General features: G+C 43.1%; 1 protein-coding gene across 2 annotated transcripts in view; it reads left to right on the top strand.

Annotated features, from left to right (window-relative positions):
* LOC138970456 (phospholipid-transporting ATPase ABCA3-like) overlaps window positions 1-22,311 on the top strand; it is an 86,615-nt gene that overhangs the window by 3,236 nt on the left and 61,068 nt on the right. For both annotated transcript variants that reach the window (XM_070342909.1, XM_070342908.1), the window contains exons 3-5: window positions 2,673-2,987; window positions 21,375-21,473; window positions 21,882-22,208. In XM_070342909.1, the coding sequence (XP_070199010.1) occupies window positions 2,673-2,987; window positions 21,375-21,473; window positions 21,882-22,208 (741 nt within the window). The remainder of the gene's footprint in view (window positions 1-2,672; window positions 2,988-21,374; window positions 21,474-21,881; window positions 22,209-22,311) is intronic.

Raw genomic sequence — 22,311 nt, 5'->3', positions numbered from 1 at the left:
ATGGTACCGTAAACCAAGAATAAAGACGTAAGAGAATAGAATGTCGTCTTTTGATGTGGAACGTGACGTGTTTCAGAACTTCTTCTTGACATTAACTCAGATGGTCGTTTTCACTGAACAATGGACATTGAAGTGATCATAATTTCAGAGAATTGTCTTTTACTTTCACAGAACTGTCTCTGCTGAAAGACTTGCGATTATGTAACAATGCGTGAGTCGCAATGATCCAGGTAGGAATTATGCACAGTGAATGTGACTCAACTCTTCCTCTTCCAGTCTCTCCCTTTCATTCCCTCTGTTTTCTTCATCGAGTCGTCAGATCAGTTACGTTTTAATCTCCGGGCTGGTGCGGTGTAAACCATTGTGCCTGCAGACACTTTTGCTTCTATCTCGCTAGGGGGTGAAATCTCTATCAAATTGTAGTCAAAGTTATCCAGTTCTCACAAGTGTCTGCTGCTTGAGTCTCTTGTTGTTTTTCTGCTAAATTACCATTGAATGCAACCCCCGTCGGTAAGACTTCAGATCCAATTTCTAGGACATACGACTGCGTACAAAAAATTGGGCATGCTTTTTACTTTTTTGACAATTTGCCTTTTCGCTTGTTGTGTATTCAATTCTTCATCAAAGAATGTTTATGGGAAATATCTCCCTTCAATATTTTTGAAGTGACCGTCTAAAGATGGCGCCCATAAGTGATTAGTCACTTCCTGCGAGATATCACTTGGCTTTGACGACTTCCTGCGATATATCAATTGATATAGGGTGCATGTTTGACCAATGGTTAGTTACAGTTTCGTCATGTGACCCGTAAAAACGGAATAAAATGTTTTAAATGTGGTAATTGTAAAAAAACCAAATGAATATAGTTTTGCTTATGGGACGACGGGCGCAGTGGCGTGCCGCCGTGGTGGTAAGACGTCGGCCTCCTAATCGGGAGGTCGTGGGTTCGAATCCCGGTCGCTGCCGCCTGGTGGGCTAAGAGTGGAGATTTTTCCGATCTCCCAGGTCAACGTATGTGAAGACCTGCTAGGGACTGAACCCCCTTCGTGTGTAGACCAAGTGCGCACGTAAAAGATATAAAGATATAAAAGATATCTTGTAATCTATGTCAGAGTTCGTTGGGCTATGGAAACACGAAAATACCCAGCATGCCTACCCAACGAAGGCGGAGTGAAGCTGACTATGCTCTCAGAGTATAGTGTAGGGAACCCAAATGGGCAAACAAGCTCACACGTAACCAGAACATCCTGGTACGCTGAAGAAGAAAAAGCTTTTGTGATAAACTATCCACAGGCCAGTCACCAGCGAGAGGTGTTTCTGAAACACGTGTGGTTTGTTTTTCCAACTAAATGCAAGGGTATTCACTCTTTCTCAACCTATACAAACCCGACAGAGTTATTTCCCAACTACATGTATTGAATACAGTTTTGTTTGCACCAGGTTGCGGTGAGGGACGTGTCGCTGGAGATGTACGAATAACGTTTTGTTTGCACCAGGTTGCGGTGAGGGACCTGTCGCTGAAGATGTACGAATAACGTTTTGTTTGCACCAGGTTGCGGTGAGGGACCTGTCGCTGAAGATGTACGAATAACGTTTTGTTTGCACCAGGTTGCGGTGTGGGACGTGTCGCTGAAGATGTACGAATAACGTTTTGTTTGCACCAGGTTGCGGTGAGGGACGTGTCGCTGAAGATGTACGAATAACGTTTTGTTTGCACCAGGTTGCGGTGAGGGACCTGTCGCTGAAGATGTACGAATAACGTTGTGTTTGCACCAGGTTGCGGTGAGTGACCTGTCGCTGAAGATGTACGAATAACGTTGTGTTTGCACCAGGTTGCGGTGAGGGACCTGTCGCTGAAGATGTACGAATAACGTTGTGTTTGCACCAGGTTGCGGTGAGGGACCTGTCGCTGAAGATGTACGAATAACGTTGTGTTTGCACCAGGTTGCGGTGAGGGACCTGTCGCTGAAGATGTACGAATAACGTTGTGTTTGCACCAGGTTGCGGTGAGGGACCTGTCGCTGAAGATGTACGAATAACGTTGTGTTTGCACCAGGTTGCAGTGAGTGACCTGTCGCTGAAGATGTACGAATAACGTTGTGTTTGCACCAGGTTGCGGTGAGGGACCTGTCGCTGAAGATGTACGAATAACGTTGTGTTTGCACCAGGTTGCGGTGAGGGACCTGTCGCTGAAGATGTACGAATAACGTTGTGTTTGCACCAGGTTGCGGTGAGGGACCTGTCGCTGAAGATGTACGAATAACGTTGTGTTTGCACCAGGTTGCGGTGAGGGACCTGTCGCTGAAGATGTACGAATAACGTTGTGTTTGCACCAGGTTGCGGTGAGGGACCTGTCGCTGAAGATGTACGAATAACGTTGTGTTTGCACCAGGTTGCGGTGAGGGACCTGTCGCTGAAGATGTACGAATAACGTTGTGTTTGCACCAGGTTGCGGTGAGGGACCTGTCGCTGAAGATGTACGAATAACGTTTTGTTTGCACCAGGTTGCGGTGAGGGACCTGTCGCTGAAGATGTACGAATAACGTTTTGTTTGCACCAGGTTGCGGTGAGGGACGTGTCGCTGAAGATGTACGAATAACGTTGTGTTTGCACCAGGTTGCGGTGAGGGACGTGTCGCTGAAGATGTACGAATAACGTTTTGTTTGCACCAGGTTGCGGTGAGGGACGTGTCGCTGAAGATGTACGAGGGTCAGATCACGGTACTGTTGGGACACAACGGGGCGGGCAAGACGACCACCATGTCCATGCTGACCGGCTTCCTCCCGCCCACCGCCGGCACGGCCTACGTCCACGGGTTGGACATCCGCACGGACATGGCGGCCATCAGGCAGAGCTTGGGGCTGTGTCCGCAGCACGACGTCCTCTTCGGCTCGCTGACCGTGCAGACCAACCTCAGCTTCTTCGCCAGGATGAAAGGTTGCCCCGGGTCCATGGTCAAGGCAGAGGTGGACACTGTCTTGGAGGAGGTGGGGGATAGCCTTTTTTTCTTTTTACATATATATATATATCTATATACGGCTTGTGTGTGTCCATGTGTCCGTGTGTCCGCGATGCACGGCCAAAGTTCTCGATGGATCTGCTTCAAATTTGGTGGGCATATTCAGGTAGACCCCGGACACAATACGGTCGAGGAAAATTTTCAACACGTGCTCTCAGCGCGCAGCGCTGAACCGATTTTGGTTTTTATGGTTTTTCTGTACATCCATTCCCAGTAACTCTTCCTTATCTTCTCCAGTGTTTTGCGCGTTTATCTCCCTTCCTTCGTTCCCTTCGTTCTCTACTTCTTCCCGGCGAAGCCGGGTACCCGGCGAAGCGGGTATTCATCTAAGGGACTTTGCTCTGTAAATCTCGGTCCCCCTTGAGGAGGGTCTGATGCTCCCAATAGGCTGTCTGTGAAGGGATAGTTATTTCTCTCTCTATCTCTGCTAAGAGATTTTAACAAATCTCGGAAGAAAGTCTCTGCTGACTTTCAATTGTTTCTTTCACAATTTCTGATGTTTTATAATGTGGTCACCGTGAAAGTTGCATCGCCTTTAAAGCGATCCAATTGAATAAAGCAGAAAACTTCTTCTTTACCAAGTCCTGTGTTGAACAGCAGTGAAAAGTTGACCGCTTTTCCTGTTTGACCTTTTCAAAATTAGATCTAACTTGTTCGCGTATCCATTTCTGGATCTGCAGGCTGGTACAGAGTTACCTCCCTTTAGACTTTTTCAAATTTCCCTTGTTTTAACCTAATTTCTTGGTTAAAACTTGTCTAAATTTATAAATTCTTTCTTAATAAATATCAATTCTACACTTTGGCCTTAAATCAAAGTGTTTCCATTCACATATATCCTCTTGGGGTTGTCAGATGAGGGTAGTCTCCCATGCCAACAGAAGCTACCATTCAGAGAATGGTTTGCTTCTTAGTTGGATACCATGGGTTGACAACTCTCGCCATTAGTACCACCTGACCACTGATGAGACACAATAGTGTCGAAACACGTGTCTGGTGTAGGTACAAATACAATGGTCCTCCTCAGGACTAGATTACCTTGCGATACGTCCCCCACAAAGGGACTTTGCTCTGTAAATCTCGGTCCCCCTTGAGGAGGGTCTGATGCTCCCAATAGGCTGTCTGTGAAGGGATAGTTATTTCTCTCTCTATCTCTGCTAAGAGATTTTAACAAATCTCGGAAGAAAGTCTCTGCTGACTTTCAATTGTTTCTTTCACAATTTCTGATGTTTTACATATATATATATAATATATATATATATCCCATGACCTCCCTTCTTTGTCTCTGTTACTTCAGTATGGGTATATATGTTGGATTTTTATAGCTCAATAAATACATCATGGACTCAAAAAAATATATGATAGTGCAGATTCCGATTTGGGCAAAGGACTACTTTCCTCCCGACCTTTGACCTCGCGCCGAACAATGTGACACATTTGTATGAAGTTCTAAAATCGTATTGCACGGCTCAGAAAACCATATCAGTTGCACGCAAAAATGAATCTCAGAACTGATCTGATGTATGAGATGCAATAAGCAAAAGTTTCTTTCATTATGAAAGCAATGCAGGTCGAAAAAAACGAACATTCAACTTACAAGAGGTCAAAGGTCGGGAGGAAAGTAGTCCTTTGCCCAAATCGGAATCTGCACTATCATATATTTTTTGGAGTCCATGATGTATTTATTGAGCTATAAAAATACAACATATATATATATACCCATACTGAAGTAACAGAGACAAAGAAGGGAGGTCATGGGATATATATATATATATATATATATATATATATATCCCATGAGCTGCTTCTTTGTCTCTGTTACTCAGAGGCTCGTGTCTCCCGATGATATTCATCCGCTGGGTCTTGACTGAAATACAAGCCATATAAAAAACCACTCGTGTTGTAACCTATACATATATATATGTAGAGGTTACATGCCGAGTCTCAGTGATTATTAAAAATAATGGTCGAAGTTAGCGGATCATGAAAAATGCGAGCTTCAGCGAGCTTTTTCATGACCGCGAACTGAGACCATTATTTTTAATAATCACTGAGACGAGGTGTGTAACCTCTTTATTCCCCCTTTCTTCAGTTATTCAAAGAAAACAGGAGTTTTTGTGCGAAAGTTTGATCGAATCCGAATCACTCAACCAGTCAACCTGCGCAGGCGATCGATTAATGCGCGGTTGTATAGTTCCGTGCAAATCATTCCATTCTGTTAACACTTCTTGTCAGTTTCCCTGTTTTAGACTAAAATCAAGTACACAGATAAGCTGTTATTCTGCTGTGGCGGTAAAGGCAGATATTGTGTGTTCTGTTTATGATTTAGTATCGCTAAAGATAATGTTCTTTCGTCAAATGGGACTAGCAGACGAACTTTTGCACCCGTGTTCCAACGTTAATTACTGTATGAAGTTCAGTTTTTTGGGGAAAATAGTGTATGAAACCGCTTTATGTTGTTTAAATTGATGAGATGTGTGCATTTGGTTGCGTGTGATCTGTTTATAAAATGAAATATTGTTGAAAACTGACCGTCGGATTGCAGTCAGTGTTGTCGAAGAAACTGCGTTAAAAGAAGGGGAACTACTCTTGTCGGCAAGAGTATGAGTTACTTGCCTTGGGAATTTGCTTGTGATGAACGGTGTGTGCACAGCAGATCTATATTCAGAAAACAACCGAACTCATGGATTTTATATGGAGATTCATGTGTTCAGGCCTGTAGTTGTTAATTTAAATGCGGTATGTTTGTATTGTTTGCTCCAGAGATGTATATTTCGTACGTATAGAGCGTTTTGAACTTTTCAGTCGCAAAAGTAGTACCAAAACAGAACAGCTTCTCAACCCATTGCACTATCGAGGATTCAGGCTGTTGCTGGCTCGTTATTTGTTTGGTTGCTGGGTCATTATCGAAAAATAACTAGCTCTACAAGTTTACAGAGGTAAAGAAGCAGAGGGGGGAATAAATATATATATTGTAGCTATTATAATGCTCGTAAATTTATTGACCCGGCGGAAAACCGTGAAGGTTGTAGGTATGAACAGGTTACATCTTTTTAATACTGAAAATTGGCATGTCTACTCTTCTGTTCAGCTTTACGGATATGGTGATTAGTGCATGCACTTAATATTTGTCTTTTTATATTTAGTCAAGTTTTGACTAAATATTTTAACATCGAGGGGGAATCGAAACGAGGGTCGTGGTGTATGTGCGTGTGTGCGTGTGTGCGTGTGTGTGTGTAGAGCGATTCAGACTAAACTACTGGACCGATCTTTATGAAATTTGACATGAGAGTTCCTGGGTATGAAATCCCCGAACGTTTTTTTCATTTTTTTGATAAATGTCTTTGATGACGTTATATCCGGCTTTTCGTGAAAGTTGAGGCGGCACTGTCACGCCCTCATTTTTCAACCAAATTGGTTGAAATTATGGTCAAGTAATCTTCAACAAAGCCCGGACTTCGGTATTGCATTTCAGCTTGGTGGCTTAAAAATTAATTAATGACTTTGGTCATTAAAAATCTGAAAATTGTAAAAAAAAATAAAAATTTATAAAACGATCCAAATTTACGTTTATCTTATTCTCCATCATTTGCTGATTCCAAAAACATATAAATATGTTATATTCGGATTAAAAACAAGCTCTGAAAATTAAATATATAAAAATTATTATCAAAATTAAATTGTCCAAATCAATTTAAAAACACATTCATCGTATTCCTTGTCGGTTCCTGATTCCAAAAACATATAGATATGATATGTTTGGATTAAAAACACGCTCAGAAAGTTAAAACAAAGAGAGGTACAGAAAAGCGTGCTATCCTTCTTAGCGCAACTACTACCCCGCTCTTCTTGTCAATTTCACTGCCTTTGCCATGAGCGGTGGACTGACGATGCTACGAGTATACGGTCTTGCTGAAAAATGGCATTGCGTTCAGTTTCATTCTGTGAGTTCGACAGCTACTTGACTAAATATTGTATTTTCGCCTTACGCGACTTGTTTACATTTAGTCAAGTTTTGACTAAATGTTTTAACATAGAGGGGGAATCGAAACGAGGGTCGTGGTGTATGTGTGTGTGTGTGTCTGTCTGTGCGTGTGTGTGTGTAGAGCGATTCAGACCAAACTACTGGACCGATCTTTATGACATTTTTCATGAGAGTTCCTGGGATTGATATCCCCGAATGTTTTTTCTTTTTTTGGATAAATATCTTTTTGATGACGTCATATACGGCTTTTCGTGAAAGTTGAGGCGGCACTGTCACGCTATCATTTTTCAACCAAATTGGTTGACATTTTGGTCAAGTAATCTTCGACAACGCCCGGACTTCTGTATTGCATTTCAGCTTGGTGGCTTAAAAATTAATTAATGTCTTTGGTCATTAAAAATCTGAAAATTGTAAAAAAAAAAAATAAACATTTTAAAAAAACGATTCAAATTTACGTTCATCTTATTCTCCATCATTTTCTGATTCTAAAAACATATAAATATGTTATATTTGGATTAAAAACAAACTCTGAAAATTAAAAATATAAAAATTATTATCAAAATTAAATTGTCGAAATCAATTTAAGTGTCAGTTTAGAGGAACGATAAATTGTTTTTAAACTGAAGGTGAGGCGATGGTATTTAGGACTGGACAAGGAAGGTGAGGAAGGGGGAAGGAATGGAGATAGCGGATGTGGGCGGGGCCTAGAAGTAAGGAGGGAGGGGGGAGGGTGTTGTAGTGGAGGTTTTTGGCGCCAAACTTTCTGGCAAGGGAGTGCCAGAGGATACACGCGCGCTCTTGCATTAGCAGCAAAGCAGCGGCAGCAGCAGCAGCAGCATTGAAGTGCACGCGTCGGAAATTGAACATTATTTGGTGATCATGTCCGAAATAGAACAATGGTGTAAGGAGTCAAACCTTCCTTCAGCGGTGACCAGCGTCCTTGTCAAAGAGGGGTTCGATTCGTTGGCGGCCCTCAAATGTGTCGAGCCGGAGGATTTGGACTCCCTGAGTGCCAACATGAAAAGGGGGCATCTTGCCCTGCTTCGGGCAGGGATTAAAACCCTGCAAGCAAAAGATGGGGGAGGCCCCATGAGCAACGACACCGCCAGAGGTGCCAGTGGTTTGGCGGAATTGTTGGGGCGACTCAACATGGACGGTTCGCCAGTGACGCCGGCAAGACCCAAAGGTGAGGGATTAAAAATCATCGATTTTGTTTCATCCTCGTTGGCTGTGGAGGAGGAGGTGTCTCTTGGCGGAGGGGTGACAATCAAATTACCCAATACAAAGCCGAAGTTAGATCGGGTGTCACCCTCCGCCTGGATTGTGGCAAATGCCAGAATCATGGCCACACTCCTGTCCCGGGATAAAGACTTTGATGTAGCGGCCTATCTACGCTACACAGAGATGGTGGGGGAGTTAGGCTGCCGTTTCACCTGGCAGTCTGTGCTCATCTTCGACGACGAATATCGACAGCGTCAGGCGGCCGACAAATTGTCCTGGGGGACCGAAGCACCACACCTGGCGACAGTTGTGCTTCGGGAGCGGGCTACGCCAACCATCAAGAAGTCTGGCGGCAACGGCGGAGCCAGTGGCGCGCACCGACAGCGACCGACAGGACCCGGGGGCAAAGAGGTGTGCCTGCAGTACAACAAGGGGTCATGCGCCTATGGTCCACGTTGTATCTACGAGCACGCGTGCAGCAGCTGCGGCAAGGACCATCCCACAACCCAGCACTCAGCGAACCCTGGCAGCCACCCCCTGATATAGGATCCAGCACAGCAAATTGTCTCTACGGCCAAGGTAGGCCCCAACCACTCTAGTCCTTATGCAGCACAGAACCCTGACAATTGTAACTTTCTCTGTGGTAGTTCTTCCATTAGCGCAAAACTTCATATTTGGCAAAATGAGCTGGTAGATGATAGCGATAAGACCTTTTTGTTGGATGGCATAGAACACGGTTTTCGCATTATTGCAAGAGGCAGTGTAGTAACACCAGTAGAACATAAGAACCACAGATCAGCGATACAGCATAAAGTAGCAGCAGAGCAGGAACTCATAGATCAGATAAATAAAGGAAACTACGTTATTGCTTCAAAGAAGCCTACCATAGTTAGTGCCTTGGCAGCTATACCAAAAAACGATAAAGAAATCAGACTCATTCACGATGGCAGCAGACCTTATGGACAAGCAATGAACGATTACTCAATACCGGAAAGTGTTAAATTTCAAACATTAAGAGATGCCTGTAAATTAGCAAAGAGCGGATATTGGTGCGCTAAAGTTGATCTTCAAGCAGCATACAGATCTGTGTGTATCCACCCAGAGAACTATCAGGTAACTGGACTCAAATGGGTTTTTGGTGATGACAAAACACCTACTTATCTTTTTGACAGCAGACTGCCGTTTGGCAGTAACGTAGGTCCCGCTCATTTCCATAGGATTTCACAGGCTGTGAGACGGTGTATGATTAGACGAGGAATGAGTGGAGTAGTGGCCTATATTGATGATTTTTTGTTAGCAACAGAAACAAAAGAAGAGTGTGAAAAAATGCTTTTTACCTTGATTAGATTACTCAGAGAATTAGGATTTAACATCAGTTGGAAGAAAGTGGTGGGGCCTACCCAGCGCATCACCTTCCTGGGGGTGGACATTGACACCCAGGCCTGCACACTGTCGTTGGGCAACGACAAGATACAACAGCTACGACAGAAGCTACAGCAGTTTCAGCGGAAACAACGCGCAAGCAAGCAGCAGCTACAGAGCCTCGCAGGCTCTCTCAACTGGGCGTCATGTGTGGTTCGGGGAGGCAGATTTTTTCTCCGTCGCATACTTGACGCACAAAAACCTTTGCAGCAGCAAAAGCACAAAACTAGACTTACAAAAGCCTTTCATGAAGACTTGCAATGGTGGTTGGCTTTTCTTACAGTGTTCAATGGTACCGTGTATTTTCATCAACATGCTACGCAGCATGTGTATGTCGATGCGTGCAATACAGCAGCAGGAGCCTTTTACCAAAGTGACTGGGTTTATACTTGTTTTGAAAAGGACATTCCCGCAGCAAAAAACCTGCACATAAATTTCAAGGAAATCATTGCAGTCGTGAAAGCAGTTGAACGCTGGTCGCACTTGTGGGCAGGAAAAAGCGTGGTTTTCCACACTGATAGTACTGTTGCTAAAGGTGTCATAAACAAAGGACGATCGACGAACACTTACGTTAATTGTCTGTTACGAAAAATGGCGTGGGAATGTGCTAAGACAAATTGTAATATTTCTGCGGTGCATGTGGCAGGATCGGTTAATATTATGGCTGACAGTATATCACGCCTCCACGAAGGGAAGTTGGACCAATTAGTGGACTTGTTATCATGGTACCACCACGGACGCAGACCCGCAATCTTTTGGGAAGATCATATGTCAAGTGCGACGCTTGCCTTTCTTGGTTGCAGGTGCGGCTACGGCTAGTCTGGGTGCGGAACTGAAGAGAGAGGTGGCAGGTTTTATCGCGCCCTGAACTTTGCGGACAGTACCAAAAAGACTTACCAGACTCACTTAAATTCCTACCTACAGTTCTGTGACTCTATGAACATTCTTCCGGTGCCAGCGTCAGAGCAAACTGTGGCACAGTATGCTGCGTTCCTTGCGAGGCGCATCAAACCAGCGTCGGTGAAACAGTACCTCAACATAATTCGCATTCTTCATTTGGAATGTGGCGAACAGCACCCATATAGAGACTCTTGGTATGTCAAAACCACCCTGAAGGGAATTGACAAATGCATGGGGTGTCCTCCTACGAGAAAGACGCCGATTACTCCTGAAGTGCTACTATCAATTCGCAAAGAACTAAACTTTTTGTATGCTGAAGACTGTGTGTTTTGGGCGGCTTGTTTGGTTCTTTTCTTTGGACTGTTGAGGAAGTCAAACCTCTTTCAAGACGATGGCACTTTTGACCCGACAAAACAGCTGACTAGAGACAGCTTCCTTATGACCGAACATGACTGTGTTACAATTGTGGTGACGTGGAGTAAAACGATCCAACGCAAAGAAAAAACACTAGCTATCAGATTACCTGTGTTATTGGATCATCCTCTGTGCCCCGTTACTGCGGTAACTGCAATGTTTCGGATCTTGGGCGCGGCACCCTCGAAGTCCCAAGCCTTTCCACTCAAAGGTTCCAAATTTAATAAACGCTTGCGTCTTGTTACTGCAGCTGCTGCGGGGAATTTTAGTAGTCACAGTTTTAGAAGGGGTGGCGCAACGTGGGCTATGTCTTGCGGAGTCCCGGGGGAAATTGTTAAACTCATGGGAGACTGGGCAAGCACCTGTTACTTAAGGTACTTAGACCAAATACCAAATAATATTATAGACAAGTACAGATCTCTTTTCTCCGATAAATTACCTAAACACTGATTACCGATTCTCGTCTATTGGGCAAAGGAAGGGCTTCCTTGGTTGGGAGAAGTCCACAGACAACTGTATTGTTGATGTCCGTTAAGTGATATCAAATGTATGTATGTGTCTGTTGACCTGTATGAAAAAGAGGAAAGTAAATGGCCCCCCTGGTTTTGCCCAATGTACGAGACTCGTGAACAGTCGTTATCTTTGGAATGTCTGCGAGAGAATGGAGGGAGAGTCACTGAGTACATCTCTGGGGTGAGAGTCTGTGTGTGGCCCACAAGGGCGGAGGGGGGAAGATGAGGGGAGGTGAGGGGGGGGGGGTGCGTCAAGGAGCGGAAGTTTAAGTGTCAGTTTAGAGGAACGATAAATTGTTTTTAAACTGAAGGTGAGGCGATGGTATTTAGGACTGGACAAGGAAGGTGAGGAAGGGGGAAGGAATGGAGATAGCGGATGTGGGCGGGGCCTAGAAGTAAGGAGGGAGGGGGGAGGGTGTTGTAGTGGAGGTTTTTGGCGCCAAACTTTCTGGCAAGGGAGTGCCAGAGGATACACGCGCGCTCTTGCATTAGCAGCAAAGCAGCGGCAGCAGCAGCAGCAGCATTGAAGTGCACGCGTCGGAAATTGAACATTATTTGTCCCACCAACCAACCCCTATCCACCCCCATGGCAATTTGCTGGATTTCATCCTATGTCGATAAAGACTTCTACTATGCCTTATCAAATGCATGATGTTTGCTTATTATCACCTGATCATATTTCCATCGTACGTTTCCGTCGTTGGACGTATGTGTATTCTTTCACTTCATTGAAAAAGGGGGGCTTATGTGTTTTCGTTAAATAACATGTTGTAATTGATTGAATTGTGTGTTGATTGTTACCGATGTTAGTTTTAGGGTTTTTATTTTCATTTTATTACTGTAATGTTAATGTGTGTGGAGAAGTCCACAGACAACTGTATTGTTGATGTCCGTTAAGTGATATCAAATGTATGTATGTGTCTGTTGACCTGTATGAAAAAGAGGAAAGTAAATGGCCCCCCTGGTTTTGCCCAATGTACGAGACTCGTGAACAGTCGTTATCTTTGGAATGTCTGCGAGAGAATGGAGGGAGAGTCACTGAGTACATCTCTGGGGTGAGAGTCTGTGTGTGGCCCACAAGGGCGGAGGGGGGAAGATGAGGGGAGGTGAGGGGGGGGGGGGGGGGGTGCGTCAAGGAGCGGAAGTTTAAAAACACTTTCATCTTATTCCTTGTCGGTTCCTGATTCCAAAAACATATAGATATGATATGTTTGGATTAAAAACACGCTCAGAAAGTTAAAACGAAGAGAGGTACAGAAAAGCGTGCTATCCTTCTCAGCGCAAGTACTACCCCGCTCTTCTTGTCAATTTCACTGCCTTTGCCATGAGCGGTGGACTGACGATGCTACTAGTATACGGTCTTGCTGAAAAATTGCATTGCGTTCAGTTTCATTCTGTGAGTTGGACAGCTACTTGACTAAATGTTGTATTTTCGCCTTACGCGACTTGTTTCTAATGTCTAGCCTTACCTCGCGTTGTATTTTTATCTCCTAATGTATGCACCCCTAAATCCGTTTATCGCCTGAATACCCTCCTTTCACCAGCTTGGCTTATCATTTTAAAAAGGCTATACTTGCGAGAAGAAACGACGACGCATAGAACAATGAAAATAACTCAGACGAATAAATGGAGTCCATTCTTGAGGTTACTTTTCTATGAATAGTTTATTATAACGTATTTAGAAAAGTGTGTAAGGAAACAACCCAAACAAGTACATGTTATACAATATTATTAAAGTTGTATACAAATGTTATACAAAATCCCGGGTTGCCTTTACAAGGCAATATATCAAAAGTGAAAGTATTCCAAGTAAATCCTATTCTAAGGCGAGTCTTCACATATCTATCCAGCTACTTTTTATCCCCTCCAGGATCTTTTAACCACTGACTAACTAACTACAAGAAGCAAACCCTAAAACCTATTTTATTTCTGGGACCTCTATTTGGAAGAACGGTTCTTCCCTATGGGAATATTTTAAGGATGGTCTAATACCTCTGCTTTTGCTATTTCAACTTCAGTAAGAACCAGACGGAAAACCCCCGTTTGTTACTGAAGTGATTTGTCCCTTTTAGAAGTACCATATGCAAAACAGACCGGACACCAGAAGGAGCTTATCTGAATTTACGCAGGTCACCTAAAGTTTAATTCTCCACCTAACTTGCTATATTTAGGACCGTTCAATCAAGCGTCACCTGACACTCTCACAGTTCGGGTATTTTATTTTCTGACTTTCTAAGAAATTTCCACCTATTTAACTTTTGAACCTCTACTGGCGTTTGATGTAAACAACCAGCAGCTAGAGAGGTTATCCTTTGAAGCTAGCTCTATTCTTATTCTGCCCTGACTTTGCGAAATGAAGCAAGACTCTCTAAGTTCGTTTACTCTGTGTTTTTCCCTATTCTATCCCGTAGAAAAATGCGAAGTCTCTTCTTCTTGTCCCTATTCCAAATCTTGATCTAGTCTACCATGCCCCTTTTCTCTCCCTATTCTAATCCCTAACCTAGCGCCCTCAGTCTATGTCCTTATTCTAACCCATTCTACTCTGTCCTGAAGCCTGCCCGAATGCATGTAGGAACTTCATTTTCCACTGGCTTTTGTACCAATCTGCATGGCAACGTAAACAAACACACAGAACCAGATGCAGATTGGCTGACCGAAAAAGAACATTAACCGCACTTCTTTCAAAACATTACGCGGACAATATAGTCCGCCCTTTTTCCTTTATCTTTACACTTGCTGATCCCAACAAGCGCCCTTTTAATAACTGTGTGCAATATTTCCGCAACCTACAACACTATCTTCATCAAAGCAACCTTGCCTTTCCTCTCTTTTTCGTATTCTGTTTCTCCAAGTAAGATCACTGAACGACTAGCGGTTAACGTTATTGCTACAACGACGAGTGACTTTCACGTTGCCTGACTAAATTGGCAACTATCTTTCAATGGCTTGAAAACGTATTTCAAACAACTTTCATCCACATTTCTACCGTTTATCATATTAACTGACACATTTTCCCAATATTTATGAATCTTTACTGGTAGACCGCATCGGGACCATCCAAAATGGCCTACCCAAACAGAAACCGAAAGTTCGATTACCTCCCCTGCGTCGTCTATCAATCTCCTTCTACCTTGGTTTCAATACCAATTACTCTTCGTTTTATAGGCTGGGACCAGCGATAGCATGACAGAGGGAGCTCTGCACGCCATGGCAGTCCCGAACCTTCAATCATATATTTTGTGTAAAGCTAACTTTTTCAAACATGGCTCCTCCGCCACAATATATATATATATCTTTTTTAAAGCTTTTTTGTTAACTTTTTTCCTTCAAATTTGTGACTCCCTTGAGTAATCAGAATAGTTTTAGGAATGAGCAGAGTTAGGCCGTCTGTTCTTTCTTTGAAGACGTCATATCCGGCTTTTAGGGAAAATGGCGGCAGCATTGTCATGCCCTCATTGTTTAATCAAATCGATTTAAATTTAGGTCAAGCATTCTTCGACAAAGCCCGGACTGTGGGATTGCATTTCAGCTTGGATGCTTAATTCTTACCAGTTTACGGTATTTCATGCTAAAAATAATGAAATTAGGGTATGGCCCGAAAATCTTAACATTTATGTTCATTTCTTCAGGTAATTATAATAATTATGTTGTATATCAAATTGAAGCTCTTGAAGTGTTCTTGCTAACAGTAATAATGAATTTAAAGAAAAACACATTTTGGTGGATGAAGCCTTACAGTTTTGCTTAAGGGGTTACTTGTGTGTTCAAATCGCTCGTCAGAAACATTACACATTTTGTGCACAGGTTCCTCTAAGCAATATGGACACATCTGTGCAAAGAAAAAAGGGGGTCGACGTATTAACTTTTTTTTTAGAATTTTTTTACTGGGGGTTGTCAAGTACGATTTTGCGAAAAACACTGCGATTTTTAACATGATCCCAACTGACATATTTAGCTCTACAAATAATAAATGAGACATTAGTTTGTGTATATAAATGAATGGAGAGTATAACTTTATCATAAAACGGTACTTATCAACGTGCATTTTCAGAAAATGATCGAGGTTTATTGAGGGCGTACACATAAAATTATCACTCCTTTAGTAGTAAAAACGTATTTAAAAAAAATTCGCGTGTGAGAAACATTACACATTTTGTGCACAGGTTCCTCTAAGCAATATGGACACATCTGTGCAAAGAAAAAAGGGGGTCGACGTATTAATTTTTTTTTTAGAATTTTTTTACCGGGGGTTGTCAAGTACGATTTTGCGAAAAACACTGCGATTCTTAAGGGGTTACTTGTGTGTTCAAATCGCGTGAAAGAAACATTACACATTTTGTGCACAGGTTCCTCTAAGCAATATGGACACATCTGTGCAAAGAAAAAAAGAGGTTGACGTATTAACTTTTTTTTAGAATTTTTTTACTGGGGGTTGTCAAGTACGATTTTGCGAAAAACACTGCGATTCTTAACATGATCCCAACTGACATATTTAGCTCTACAAATAATAAATGAAACATTAGTTTGTGTATATAAATGAATGGAGAGTATAACTTTATCATAAAACGGTACTTATCAACGTGCATTTTCAGAAAATGATCGAGGTTTCTCGAGGGCGTACACATAAAATTATCACTCCTTTAGTAGTAAAAACGTATTTAAAAAAAATTCGCTCGTCAGAAACATTACACATTTTGTGCACAGGTTCCTCTAAGTAATATGGACACATCTGTGCAAAGAAAAAAGGTGGTCGACGTATTAATTTTTTTTTTAGAATTTTTTTACCGGGGATTGTCAAGTACGATTTTGCGAAAAACACTGCGATTCTTAACATGATCCCAACTGACATATTTAGCTCTACAAATAATAAATGAAACATTATTTTGTGTATATAAATGAATGGAGAGTATAACTTTATCATAAAACGGTACTTATCAACGTGCATTTTCAGAAAATGATAGAGGTTTTTCGAGCGCGTACACATAAAATTATCTGCAGCCATACCACATCACAAACAGAACTCTACAATCCACAGGTGTTTTCTACAGACACACACAAACACACACACGCACACACACACAGAGAAGCCGTATATATATATATCTATGTGTATAAATATATAGAGATAGATGACAGTGTATTTTTCGCGTGGCTATAAATTGATTCGACCTTTGCACTTTTACAGTGAGGACAACTTACGGGTCAAAGGAAAGCGTTCTGGACACTGCGGTGACCTTCTAAAAATAGTAACAGAACGGGAATATCCGAAGATGCCCCTCATACCGTAGTCCATCATACGAAGGAAGGGAGGTAAACGCTGAAAACATGGAGAAGATAAGGAAAAGTTACTGGTAGTTGATCCCGAAAAAGAAAAAAAATCGGTTTGTGCTGCGCGCTGAGAGCACGTATTGAAATATCTCATCGACCAGATTGTGTCCCGGGGGAACGTGAATATGGCCACCAAATTTGAAACAGATCCATCGAGAACTTTGGCCGCGCATCGAACACAAAGAACAGACACACACACAGACAGACACAAGTCGTATATATATATATATAGATAAACCAGGGTAGATCAGTTTGTAAGGGGGGTGTTTTTAGAATTCAAGAGTGTAAATCGAGGTCGCAGAGCGCCCGAGACTGATCAAGGGGCATACACCACCCCCCCCTCACCCCACCCACCCCACCCCCTCTCCTCAACCCAAGAAAAAAAAATCGCACGTGAAATCCATTACACATTTTGATCACATGCTTCTCTAAGCTATATGTCCACAACTGCAGACAGACAAAAAACGTTGTTTTCTTATTCATTTTTTTTATAAGAGTTTTGTCAGTTTTGGGGGGTACCGGGTGGACACATATGACCTTACAGAAAACACTGTAATTCGTAACGTCATCGTAACTGACATTTTTATCTTTAGAAAAGATCAATAAAACATTACTTTGTGTAGTTAAAAGAATGGAGGTGTATTACTTTATTATAATACGGTAATTATCAATGTGCATGCCGAAAATTATCCAGGATTGGCGAGAGCGTACACAACAATTATCACTCAAAAACGCTGTAACACAAAATTGGCTCCACAGATCATAAACAAATTTGAACACAGCTAACTTCACTATATACCGTTGCAATACCTAAGAAAACCATAACGTGTTTCCTTATTGCATACTCCACAATTATCCCCGCACCACCCCCATCCCCATATCTTGACTGACAAAAATTGATGAAAACATTCATTTGGGAGCCCAGTAGGTCAGGTGGTAGGGAGAAGTGTGCAGAGTTTCATAAAAATCTGTATAGTAGTTTTCTCTGAATCGCAATACAAACACAAACACCCAAATACTTGGTGCCTTTAGTGCACCGATACCCCCTGCCAACCCCTGCCCACCCACCCACCCCCCCCCCCCCCCGATCCAATACCAATGAAGATTTTTCCTTCTTACAAGACAATGTGTGATTTGGCACATTTTGCCTCAGTCTTTATCAAGAGCATGTCTAACCCACTTTGAAGCTGTTTGAGACTGCAGTAGTGTTCCCTACATCAAGGCGCGGAGTGCACAATGGTGCATTTCTACCCCCCCCCCCCCCCCCGTAATGTTCACTTTAATATCAATCAATCAATAGCTATTCAGTCACAGTTTAACTAACTCATTCACCCTCATCACTCACTCATCCAACACTGTTTGATGCACAAACTGCCTGCCTTCCGCACTGGGAAGCCGCTTCGCTTCGCAACAACAACAACAACAACACTGAAAACTCGCCGGGAAATACCCCCACCACACGTGTGCTTGTTTCTTCCGACTAATATCAATTTTGGGAAAAAAGGACAAAACTGGATGAAAAATTCTACGGCCCCAGCAATCTCATTACTCTGAAATGGGAACCCGAAGTGGCTGGTCCTCAGGTTTCGAAGTTGACCGATATTCCCGCTAAAGTGACCAAGATCCAAAGCCAGCCATCCATTAGAATGTAGGTCCGTGATTTATCTGTCACTATTTCTCAAAACTTCGCTTTCTCGCACTCAAGACGACATGCACAGACACAAAGACACACGGGCACACACACGCCCGCCCGCCTGCACGCACTCACACAACAAACAACACACACACACACACATGAGGAAGGGATAATCACACATAGTGCGCCAGTGAGGTTAGAATGGTGAGGTGGGGTCTGAGGCTGGTAAGGGATTTGGGGGTAGGACCGACGAGAGGGCACGGATTCGGCGGTTCGCCGTGTCGAGTCAACTTCATATAGATCTGTGTAGGCGATCAACAGCCCCAGCCGATCTGGATCTGTTCAAGTCAAAAGTAAAGTCAAGGATACGAAGAAGTTTACCGAAAAACATCGATCCCAAGGACTCATGTTATAACTTTTCAAAGCAGTTACATTCAATCAAAGCTCCATCCACATTAAACCGAACGGGAATCGTCGAAGATCCACGCAACTTCACTGCAATGTCGAAAACGAACTCATAATGTCACCGCAGATCTATAGTTGGTTTTGGTTTTGTGTCGCAGCAAAGAAACGAAGCAAATCTCCGGCTTTTATTTCACACTAAAAAACGTTCATTTAGCGGGTTATTAAAATATATTTCTTTGAGGTTGCAAGGCAATGGCATCGCTGAGATGTACTCCTTCACACACGAAACAGGTTAGAAATTTACTGCATTTGGGCGCTTTTTACGGCCAAAACAGAGTGAGCTTTTTGACGGGTTTATGGAAAAATCACTTCGGGGGCAGGTCTAAAATCCCGTGTACAGTGCCAAATCATACATCATTCAAAAGAGCAAAGTATGTTCTTTCTTCTAACATATGGGCTAAGGTAAGTAATAGATATAAATAGACAGTATCTGTCTATTATATCTGTAGGCAAGTGTATTCCATTCCTTCGATAGTCTCGTCATCTACACTTGCGTGAAAAATGCAATTTTGAGTCTGTTTTGCATAAAAGACCTGCGAGATGTGTAGAAGTCAAAACAACAACTTACAGTCCAGCCTCTCAACTTTCGTTCCATGCAATTTGTTTGTCTGTACGTATAGACTGAGGGGTGCCCCGAAATGATTTGTAATCACAACATTCACAGACTTCAAATACGCCATTGAAAAACTCGTCCACGTGCGTTGTAGATATATTTACTTGGGTGACTAAAACTGTCGTACCTACCAAAGGCCGCTTCGCGTAACAAAATGACTACCAGAGTCGCAAGGCTCGGGATATTTTTTACAAGAAAGATATATTTCGTTGTTCCGGTCCGAATGAATATGAAGATATGGCGAGTTGAAAACGCCGATTCTTTCGCCAGAAACACGTCTGCTTCCATACCGGAAAGAAGGAATGGACTGAGAGCTACTAGAAGCACGGCGCCGTGCGTACAATCGACCGAATGATGTTATTCACACAATACCATTTGGCGATCTCTAAAAAATCATTTAAAAACAAACTAGTTGACATGTAATGAAACTATTTACTGAAATCAAGAAGTATCTTAGTTCTAGCCGTGCATATTGGGCACCCCCTGTCGAATGCACACTGGACCGTGCGTATACGCCCTCTCAATCAAGGCAAGTAACTCAGTGAGTGAAAACATTAGCAAGAACCGCAACTTGAACACACTCGTAACACCACCAACCCAGGCGGGTTATCCAGATCCAGATCCAGATCCAAGGGAAGTAACTCAGTGAGTATAAACATTAGCAAGAACCGCAACCCGAACACACTCGTAACACCTTAAGGGCAGAGGTGGCACGGAAGTTTGATCCAAAATGGTCCTATGATGTGATTTGGGTTTTCAGCATATTTAAGTACTTTGAACACCCTAGAATAACTGCATGATGTTTATTTTGTCAAATTCTATTTTCATCCTCTTTTTTTCCAAACCAACCCCATTTCTATCATGTCTGAAGATCATCAATACCTACAAGTGTGTGAAATTTGAAGGCTCTTGCTTCAAAAACACCACGGGCAGGCAATAATGCAAGTACCGCTCCAAGGTAACCGTACGCTGCTCCCCTTTTAGAATTGTGTCGATTTGTCCTTATTTTCAGAAAAAAATGGGACCACCTTCTTCTTGTCAGTGTTCCGAGATCACCAATAGTTGAAAGGGGTGGAGCCGTTTAGGATCATCAAAACGGCTGATCGATGTAATGCCTGGGGTCAGATTGATACACCCAAGTTCCCATCGCCTGTGACAACCTTCACAAAATCCTTACACTCTCTGTAGTGACAACTGGAGAATATGTGTATGCACATTTGGAGACATACCCCTGTCTGTACACCAGGAAGAGCACGGGCACCCACTGTCCGCAACGCTTGTGTAGCCGTGAAGGCTTGCGTCAGCTTACATCGATGGGTAGCGATTCAATTATCTATGTGTCCTTTATCTCCGTGTGTGTGATTCGTGCATCATCTCTCTTCAACTTTTCCACTGCAGCAACGTTTGTTGCAGTAACAGCATTCAACTGTCGGTCTGGGCGGGTGTCATCTTTGAAGACGTGTCTACCCGATTTAAATTCCTTGTACCTGTTGTAGGTACTCGTTTTGGAAGGAGCGTTCTTCAACCAAAATTCCCACTAAATGCAGTAGGTGTGAGAAACTTTACAATCCTTTCAGAGATGTTTATTCATCATCGTTGATAACTCCATATTTTTGAACTCCATGACAGGCAAGTAAACATGGACAGGTAGTGTTCTTTAAGAGCTGGTTTCTTTACTGAGGAACCTTTGAGATACATGAAAATATGTGTCATCGCCGATGAAAGATTGCAGTATGCATACGTCGTTGTAAATATCACGAGGCATTGCCAGGAGCTTGGAGTCTAAGGACTTCCAGAACACCCTACGTACATAGGTCCTCACTCCTGATCGCAGTGTAAGAGAAGAAGAAGCACTGTTTCAGGTGGGGCTGGCCGTCAAGCGCTCGGACCTGGCCAGCGCGCTGTCCGGGGGTCAGAGGAGGAAGCTGTCCGTGGCCATCGCCCTTGTGTACGGGTCCAAGGTGGGCATCCTCTTGTTTCTTTCCCCATCTTTCTTTGGTTTTATTATACAGTGGAACCCCCCTTTTAAGACCTCCAACAATCTGGGAAAATCAGGTCTTAAAAAGGAGGAAGTTTTTATTTGGAGGTTATATGGAGTTACTCTTCTCGCACACCCAGGGGCCACAGTTCGCGCCATTCCCGGCCACCACAAAGCCACATATGCCTGTGGAAATCAAAAGAATTTGTCCTTAATAAACTGAAATATAAAAAAAGAAGATTTTGTTGGGCCTTGTCACCGGAAACGGACATTATTTTGTTGGGTCTTATTAGGAGATGATTCTGGACGAGAATGAAAAGAAGAGTTTATAATCACCAATGTCTTGCAAATGTCTTCTATTTAGGTTAGTTTCGTTTGTTAATATAACTAGGTGGTGGTTCTGGACGAGCCGTCGTCCGGCATGGACCCTCAGGCCAGAAGAAACCTGTGGCACATCCTGCAGCACCAGCGGACAGGCCGGACCATGCTGCTGACCACTCACTACATGGACGAGGCCGACGTGCTGGGGGACCGGATCGCCATCATGGCGGAGGGAGTGGTCAAGTGTTGCGGCACCTCGCTCTTCCTCAAGAAGCGGTACGGGGCGGGCTACCACCTGGTGCTGGTCAAGGCAAAGGGCTGCAATATCCCCGCGCTGACCACGGGGATCCGCAACAAGGTCCCTAGTGCCAGGCTGGAGAAAGACGCCGGGGCTGAAGTGAGCCTTTTTTGTTGGACTCCCCTGAGTAATCAGAAGAGTCTTAGAAATGAGCAGTGTTAAGTCAGACAGCCGTCCCTAGACAAAACCTTTACGTTAAAAT

The sequence above is a fragment of the Littorina saxatilis genome, linkage group LG7 (assembly GCF_037325665.1).
Source record: "Littorina saxatilis isolate snail1 linkage group LG7, US_GU_Lsax_2.0, whole genome shotgun sequence".
NCBI classification, from domain to species: domain Eukaryota; kingdom Metazoa; phylum Mollusca; class Gastropoda; order Littorinimorpha; family Littorinidae; genus Littorina; species Littorina saxatilis.
Note: the sequence above shows the minus strand (reverse complement) of the source record. Positions and strands in the feature narration are given on the sequence as shown.